Below are 9137 nucleotides of genomic sequence, written 5' to 3'. Positions count from 1 at the left end.
AATATCAAAGTCAGGAGTGTCATCTTTAAAACAGCTCCCTTTCCGCTTACTATTGGCAAATTAGTAAAACAAACACAGGTGACAATTCAGTAATTCAGTAATAACTTTTTAATTCAACAGCCTTTTTTAAAAATCGTGCCTGTGGTTTGAAAAAACATTTGATAATTTGAAGCAGGCAGGCTTATCGTGTTTGGAAAAATCATTTCAGAAATACCTCCCCCCTTTTTGCCAACAGCGGAACAAACCTCTTTCTTTCATCTTAGCTTGTAGATGGTAAAATTTCAGCTTGCTATGTTTATCACTGTAAGTATTTTCTATTTTCTGTGACGCTACTATTAGAATATATAATGAAATATATCTAAGGTAATATTTGGAGTACCAGAGGCAAGTGGGAGACAGGTGCTGAATATAAATTTCCCTCAATAACGTGTCACAGTGACTATAACAATTAAGAACTCTTTGAGGTCTCATCCAGCAGTCCTAATTAATACAAATGATGAAATAGCACCGTGGAATTGCAGTGCATGATGGCTGGCAGTGTCCCTTTGGGTCCTGGTATCCTGCATTAACCGAGCGGAGCGAGAAGTCCCCATCCGTGGCACAGACACGAGCCACTGAGGGAAGGGATGCAGAGGGGCAGCTCCGGAACAGGCAGACCCATGGTAGCAGTAAGTGTTTTTCTGATGGAAGATACATTGCAGTTATCATACAAAGGTGAAGAATCATAGAATCACAGAATTGTTTGGGTTGGAAGGGACCTTAAAAATCATCTAGTTCCAACCCCCTGCCCTGGGCAGGGACACCTCCCACCACACCAGGTTGCTCAAAGCCCCCTCCAACCTGGCCTTGAACCCCTCCAGGGATGGGGCAGCCACAGCTTCTCTGGGCAACCTGGGCCAGGCTCTCACCACCCTCACAGCAAAGAATTTCTTCCTAATATCTCATCTCAATCTCCCCTCTTTCAGTTTGAAGCCATTACCCCTTGTCCTATCACTACATGCCCTTGTAAAGTCCCTCTCCATCTTTCTGTAGCCCCCTTTAGGTACAGGAAGGGGCTCTAAGGTCTCCCTGAAAAGGTGGGGGGAACATTTGTCGTTCATCTCCGTGGCCACTCTGGTCCAAAACCACTACATCCACGCTGAACGGATCTCGACTGGATGCCCAAGCAGCCTGTCTTTCGGCATGGGCCAACACGCCACTTGGGACAGTAACTTTCACACTGGAATATACTTTAAAAGGAGATTCTTAATTCTAATAATCACTGCACAGTAACGTCTGCCCATCCCAACCTTCTGCCACCCCTCCCAGTGACAGGCCAAGGCAATGGGAGCCGGCGGGTGGGATTCGGAGGTGCCTCCCGGTGCTCTCGCACCCCGGGCACGGCGAGGCAGGGGTGGAGGAGATGGCGGGTCTCCAGGGCCGAGGGGAAGCTGCGGACGGACGGGGAGCCGGGACGGCTCGGTCGTTCCCGCCCCGGCGGCGCTGAGGGGCGGCGGCGGCTGCCATGGCGGTCCCGCCGCTCCTCATCCCCTGCCCTGAGGCGACGGCCCCACCCAGGCCCCCGCCTCGCCTCAGCGGGGCTTCCCGCCGCCATGGCGCCCCCTCCCGCGCACCTCTCGCGTGGTTCATCGAGAACTCGCCTCAGCCCCTTTCTTTCTTCCCCCTTTTTTTTTACTTCTTTTTTTTTTTTTTTTTTTTTTTAAACCATTTTTCCCCTCTTCCGGGCCGGGCGGCGGTGACGGCTGGGCCGGCAGCCCAGTCAGCGCGGCGAGGCGGGGCGAGGCCTCCCCGCCACCTCCTCCCTCCCGCCCTCCCGCTGCCGCCGCCTCCTCCTCAGACCCAGCCCCAGCCCCAGCCCGCGCCTCGCCTGGCCGTGCCACACACCCTCACCCGCCCGGCTCCGCATCCCGCCGCCTCCTCTCCCAGCATGGTCATCAAGGTCTACATCGCCTCCTCCTCCGGCTCCACGGCGGTAAGGGGCGCTCCGGGAAAGTTATGCCGGGCGGGAGGGCGGCGGTGACTGGGGGCCGGGCCGGGCTCCCCTCAGATCCCCGGGAGCGGGCGGCGTGAGGAGAGGCTGGGGCAGCCGGGCTTCGCCTCCCTCGGCGGAGCGAGAGTAGCATCCAGCGCTGGCGGGGAGGGGTGTGTGTGTGTGTTTGTGTGTGTGTGTGTGTGTGTGCTGCAGCTGCCCGTCGAGAATAAAATGACATTTTTCTCGGTCCTTTTCTGGGTCCCGCAGCTTGTCCTGCGGGCTCCGCGTCCCCGCTCCCGCAGCCGGGCTGGCCTCGGCGGGGCCGAGCGGATTTCACACCCCTTGCCCTGCGCTGGCGAGGCAAAACCAGCCCCGTGCGGGGTTTTTTTTTTGTTGTTGTTCTTGGAGTTTATTTCTAAATGGTGTAACCCATCGTGCCAGTGTCCGGTTTCGATGAGTTTATTCCTCTTACATCGACTCGTTAACGGTGGCGGGCGTGTGTGGCTGCTGTCCCAGTAGCTGCCGTTTCAGGCTGTGTGGGAATACTGGGTTTTGTTTCTTATGGCCCCAGTGTGTTGTAGACAGAGTTGGGTCAGAAGGCTGTATTTTTCAAAAGGAAAATAAACAAACAAAAATACTGGGGGTTTGTGCCTGGGTTCAGGTGTAGCGGCGGTGGCCTCAAGATCATCTGGTTTCTGTTTGATCTGTGGGAAAGATGCTGTGACTCTAAAATCGAGGGGATTTTGTCACACTTAGTATGGATGTGCCGGAGACCTACAAAATGCCAGAGATGCAGAAAAATGCTAGCTATTGCAGATAATGATCAGTGACTTTTACTGCAAGTCGATAAAGAGACTGAGCTGTGGCGATGCGGTGACCTTTCATGTCACTGTTAGGCTGTGCACTCCAGGTGCAGGTTCCCAAACTTTCAGAGGACAGCAATGTATAGAAGATTAAACAAACCCTCCCTGAATTCTCCATCTCCAGTTGAGTGCAGTCACTGATCTGCTGTCTTCAGTAGACAAAATACCACGTTGGTAAGCTTTGCCATTGATGGCTGTGATGCCGTAACCCCTCGTTTAGCTCTAATGACAGAGCCCTGTAGTGGCGACGGCACCAGAGTGCGGACCTTGGGGGTCCCTGCCATCGCTCTCTTCCCATATCGTTTTTGTTCAGATCGATGCTGATATTGATGTGCTGATGCTGATTGTGAAAAGCAGATGATTATCTGATGCTGATCTGGAGAGTGTCTTGAAATTGTGAGTAGTTCATTCATAATGGGGGTCCAAAGGGATTTCTCCTGGGTTTACACAGAATGATCATCTGGAAGGAAAGAAGTGGTCATTAGCAAATTGAAAAAGTAATTCTTTCTTTCTAATACAGCTGTTAATAGGTTTCAAGTTGACTGATTCAGTTGCTATAGATTTTTATCGGTGACCTCTTAATGGCAGTTATTGATTTCTGTCTGTGTGGTGATACTAAGCTCGAGGGGTGCAACCACTGATCTCAATCCTGACTGTGTTTTCCTGTTTTTAAATTAGGTTTTTAGTTATTAGTTTAGTGGTTTCTGCAATGCTGTCTCATCCTTGTGTGGATTGTACACCTTACAAGGCTCGATTCTGACTTACGTCTGCCTTTCAGGCTCCTTTGTACCTCCTTGACTGTGGAATTTAAATATAGCGTTGGCGTAGCCTGTTTTTGTGGAATTCAAGTGTAACATGCACATAATTGCCAGTTTTATGACGTGTGTATATATATGTATGTACTCATGCCTGTGTCTGAAGCTAGTGCAGCTCAAGTAATCTTGTGGTAATGAGCAGGACTTGCACGTTCTCAGTTTACTGAGTACACCGAGGGTGTTTCTGTTGGCAGGGATCAGCCCAGTGCCTCACCGGGTGGCTATTTTCTTTCTAATATCAGAATTTTAATCGATGTTTCAACCCAAAGTAAGACAGAGAGGCACCTATCCGGAGGGAAATGTGCTCCATGGCAATGAGTCGGTTTTGTGGGTCTTAAGCCTTGGGTGAGACAGGCTTTGCTTGGAGGACCAGAGGAGCCTTTCCGGGTGCTGAATTTGAAATAACCCACTCGGGGAATGGAAAATCCACATCAGAGGTGGTTGCTACAGAGAGATGGAACAGAGTCAAGGCTGTTTCCAGTGAAGTAACTGAACTGGCTAACATCAGCCCCGTAAGGGCTCTCACTCCTCCCAAGTCGGCTGTGTAACTGTCAGTGACGACCGGCGCTGTGTTATTTTGGTTTTTGAAAGGCTAGTTTGCTTGAGTGGAAGCAAACCAGAAATAAGTATAAAAACTCCTCCTTTTTAGAAAACAACTTCCCCATTTCTGTAAGTTGGTGAAGCTTCTTGTGGGACTCCGGAAAGCATCGTCTCCCACAGAAGGGAAAAGGGGTTGAGATTGCTTCACACCTCACACCCTGGGGCTGTAAGTCTTGGAGGGTGCCCAAATTTTGTGGTCTTTTATTGGCAAAGTCATACTTTGTTATGCAGTATAATTTTTCCACATTATAGTATATAAAATGTTTCCTCAAGGCACTGTTCTCCATAAAGTTTATATTCAGTAGTATGTATCTGTGAGGAAAGAATATCGTATGAAGCTCGTGTCTAAGCAAAGGCATCTTCCAAGTATGTTCCAAGGGATTTCTGATAAAGTTCACTTAACTCCTGTGTACGTGTGTCATTCACAGTCTGGGCATGGGGGTAACACAGAAAGTGTGACCTCCCCGTGATGGGTTTTGCGGCACCAGGAGTTAGTGCTCAGTGTTATCTTTGGTGTGTTTCATTGGTTGCAAAGCCCTGTATTTGTTCTCGATCATGGGGTTTGCACTATACTCTGTACGGTGAAGGTAAAGGTGACACTGGTTTGGGGTGGTTCATTGCCGTGGTTCTCACAAGTAGAGATAACTGAATATTCTGGAAGCTTATAATTAAGGACTAAGCCAAAATATGATGATTGCAGTCTTGGTCCGGCCTCCTATTTGAATTTCACCCCAGAAATCGTAATGTAATAGTTCCAGCACCAGTTTCCTGCTATATTTGGAAGTCTCGTATGGAAAGTTGCTCTTTCTCTTTAATCTGTCGCAGTGTGAACGCTGGGCTGGTGAGTCGTGGGCTGGGGTGAGGACGCACGGGGGATTGTAATTATGAAGATGAGCTGTAGACACCAAACGTGGGAATGTGGCTGTGTAGCTTCTGTCCAGGAGTCTTTCTGTGTGACGTACAGCTGAAGGGAACAGTGTTACTTAGTATGAGACGGCGTTGGAGGCTACGAATGTAAAATGACAGACGCAAATGCCGCATTCAGAAGCACCCAAGCGTTGACTCGAGCAGGGGCCGTGCAGGCTGCGAGAGTGATTTGACTGTAGACTTCTATTCAAGAGATGAAAGGAGGAGAGGCCAAAAAGTAATTAGAGTCTTGCTCCTGGAAGAAAAAGGATACAAGGAAGGAAGAAGCTGAATTGCACAGGTCCAGTCTGTGATTTTGTCCATTGGCATTTTGGTATTTTGTTGGGGTTTTGGGTAAGAAATTGTCCCAGCTTTCCTGCACTGCCAGAAGCACTTGTGTGCCGTCTTCCTGAAGGCAATTGGATTGCCAGTTTTATTGATCTCCTGTGGAAAGGAGCCAGCTGTTTAAATTCTTCTCAGTCGTACAAATGTGCATTTGTTGCCAACAACTGCATCGCTCTTGACTACGGACTTTGCCCGAGTTGTGTTCGTTCATCCGACGTCCCCCTGCAAGCTCCAGGAGTAGGGATGAAACCTGGGAGCTGTGGAAGTGAAGTGCCAGTGCTGGAGACGGGGGGCTCAGCTCTTCCACGTGCTGCAGCTGGTGCTGTGGGCTGTGGAAACTGCTGCATCGAACCCCTGGTGTCCAGACCGCTCCTCGGAGCCAGGCACTTCGTGTTTGTGGTCTACAGCCCATGCTTCCATCTCTCCAGGCTCTCTCCCCCCCTCGGCTTGTTTTGCTGGCTGCGTGGGTGGTTTTCCTTCCTTGCCTCCTACAGCGACTGCAGACATGGCGAAAATAAGAGATGATCTCCAGAATCGGTGTCAGAGTCCCATGTTACACACCAGGCTTGCTGCTGTCCAGGGATGGTTTTAGAGAGGAAATTTTTGTTTATTTTTTTCATTCACAAAGTTAGGGATGTGGGGGGTTTCGTGTTTTTCTTGTATTGTTTTCTTGCTTGGGAGAGGATCTAGGTCTTCTCCTCCCCACCCACCAGGAAATGAAGTGGCCTGTGGTCTGGAGAGCAGACATTTGCTCGCAATTACTCTTTTTCTTTTCCCCCACATGACCCAGTAAGGCACAGGCACACTTTTGATGCTGCTGGGGATAAACAGGCAGTGGCAAGTGCTTTCTAGAGTGTTATGGGTTGCAACTGAGGGAGAACGGCTTTGGATAAGAGCAACTAGAAATGAGGAGAGCTGTGTGTAACCACCAGTTCTTGGCCCTGTCAACAAGTCAGGGTTCTGGGAGGGCTGGTGAAGCCGCTTCATCCTTCTGAAGCAGTCCCAGTGAAGTAATACATGGAGAGATGGAGATTGTACAAAAAAAAAAGAAAAAAGTATATTTTGCATTTAATTCCCTCTAGGGCCTTTTTCCTCTGCTTATCACAAGAAATGCAAATATTGCCGTCTTAAGATAGAATGAGTATAGTCTGCAGGCTTTCTGTTTCTGTGGGGTTTGACCGCTTTGAGGTTTCCGAGCGGCTGGTGCTTCTCTGCGGGGACACCCCGGTGGAGCAGGGCCTTAGCAAGAGGTGGCCCCGTGCTGAGCCTTGCTGGGGGCGAGTGCAGCTACAGCAGGGTGGTGCTTTGCTTTTATCGGTGTATATAATAACTCTGCTTTGTTCTGCAGTCACGTTCAAGGTTGCAAACGTGTTGTCAAAGCCCGGATGCGTGTGGTCACATTTGTCATCCTGAAAGCCCCGAGCAGTGGCAGCAGACGTTCCGGAGCTGCTGCTGCTGAACTTCCTTTGGTCCGAATGGCGCTGCGTGTCACTGCAGTTAGTATGAGAAGAAAATAATAATAATATGAATCTTTTATAAGTAGTTTTGTAATGTAATGCAATGCAGGTTTAGGTACAACCACATATTATGCGGGAAATAAATAGTCTGCATCTGTAGTTTAAAAGCAATCTCACAAGTGTATATATATTTTTGTGGTACTTAGATCATGCAGTTTATATATTGCGGGTGAGAACTGATTTGTTAGTGGGCTTGGTATTGATTTTTAAACTCGTCTCTCATGTAAACATAATATGCATGAAGTACTTTTTTTGGATACCCAGTGTTAACCAGGCCTAATCTCTCTCAATAAAATGGTATGAATTGTTCTGAATTAGAGCTCTCAGGGTGGAAGACAAAATACGTAACACGAATCTAGCGAGGCAGTTAGCTAGGATATGTGTTCCATCTGCCTTCTGGGTTGGGTTTTTTTTTTTTTTAAGTCATTGTTCCAAACTCTAGATAAAGTCAAATATTTTTCTTAAAATATTACATTCAAATTTTTAATAGAACCAGAGATTAAATTGGCTGCAGTTGTTGCAATAATTTTAATATATCAAAATATAAAACATTCTACTGTGCTTAAATAGAAACAGTTTTCTGACAGCATGAGAAAGATGGGAAATTATACTCCCCAGTTAAGGCTGGGAAAAGCTTTTTCTGAGAATATCTGTAGATTGTATACGCAGGTATGACAGTGTTTATTTTGAGATGGTGCATCAGGATTATGTCTTTCTCATGCACAGCTTGGGGAGAAAAGGCTGACTTTGGGAGGAAGCTGAACACCATCAGCTTGCGCTGGCTTTGCTTTAACCCTGAGCCTCAGCACTTCTCGAGACATGGTCCATACAGTGTCATGTCAGTCCTAAGCACTTGTGCTTTTTTAATAAATATTTGTAAAATTGAGCCAGGAACTTTACTTGTCCCGAGGCATTGAAGTTGCACTCAGAAAATTCCTACCGAAGTCAGTGAATTGGCATGCGTGTAACAAGCAGAGGATGCCAAAACCAAGAGTCTCTGCGAGGTTATTCTTATTTCTCCCAGAAGAGGAGGAATTGGGGGGAGAGGAGACAAATGAAACTAAACAAACATTGATAGACTTCAGCTGTTCAAGCTCAAAACAGATCTAAAATATTCCCCTGTATAATAGCAAGAAGAGCTAAGGATGCATCGTTGTCATAGCCAGAGATAGAGCTCTGCCTTGCATAGCTATTCTTCGTGGTCCCCAACCCTCGAGCTGCTGCCCTGGAGCCTTAGTTCCTGGCACTAATCAGCAATCTGGAAACCCAAACCAAACCCACAGCTTATATCAATATTATGCTATTCAAGAATGTTTCTACTCAAACATGAAAATACAGTGTTAAGGACATTTGTTTAACCCCAGCCGTATTCAGGGGAGGCAGTCAGTTTATTATTAAAGTACTTTTGTTGGTCAGATATTTTAATCAAGCCTGAAAGAGTTTTAATTGTAACACTTATCTACTATTATTTGTCGCAGAAAAAAGCCTCCATCCAGGAGCCCGGCCTTTCCAGGACAGCATCTCCAGCTTACTGTTAAGGCCTGGTTTTTGAAATTCAGAAGGTACTAAAGTGAGACCAAGGTTTAAGCCACCAGAAGAAAATGTGAAGGCTTAACATCACACTGTGGACTGACTAAAGTTATTGCTGTCTGGATACAGCTGAAATAGTCTTTGCATCCTGACTTAATACTACTTCTTGTTGGGCTTAGTTTCCCCTGTGAGACATGCATGTGGTGATTTCATTTCTTTAGTTAAGCTACCTGAAGTATAAGGGGTTTTGGGATCTTTTTCCATACATGAATATTGCCTTCCTTTATATTCTAAAGGTGCTCAAGCGTAAAATTTTAACTATTACTTGTCAAGGAACCTATTGTTTGAATTGCTGTGGTGTCAGAGTGAAGAGAGGAGCCAAAGGTAGCAGTTGTTTAAAAAAGAATCTCAGGGAAGTCTGGAAGCTACAGGCTGTCTTCCTGTGCTGGCCAAATTGATATTGTTCTTTGTTAGACTCTTTCCCAGCGGACACGTGGATAGAGACAGAGTGGGGGGAAGAATCAGTACACTGTCGGAGACGAAAGCTGTGCCTCTGAGCTGAGTTACCTGGAGCGGCCACTGAGCAAAT

General features: G+C 47.4%; 1 protein-coding gene across 2 annotated transcripts in view; it reads left to right on the top strand.

Annotated features, from left to right (window-relative positions):
• The first annotated feature begins 1841 nt into the window (after positions 1-1841).
• Positions 1842-9137, top strand: part of SH3BGRL (SH3 domain binding glutamate rich protein like) — a 36269-nt gene continuing 28973 nt past the window's right edge. Inside the window, exon 1 of one of the 2 annotated variants that reach the window (XR_012463257.1) lies at positions 1842-1972. Coding sequence is in view for 1 of the 2 variants with exons in the window: in XM_074147424.1 (XP_074003525.1) it covers positions 1928-1972 (45 nt within the window). In the remaining variant the exon portion in view is untranslated. The remainder of the gene's footprint in view (positions 1973-9137) is intronic. The other variant, XM_074147424.1, reaches the window with a different exon arrangement.

The sequence above is a fragment of the Numenius arquata genome, chromosome 5, assembly GCF_964106895.1.
Source record: "Numenius arquata chromosome 5, bNumArq3.hap1.1, whole genome shotgun sequence".
NCBI classification, from domain to species: domain Eukaryota; kingdom Metazoa; phylum Chordata; class Aves; order Charadriiformes; family Scolopacidae; genus Numenius; species Numenius arquata.
The sequence above is the reverse complement of the archived record's forward strand: the minus strand, read 5'-3'. Positions and strand labels throughout refer to the sequence as shown.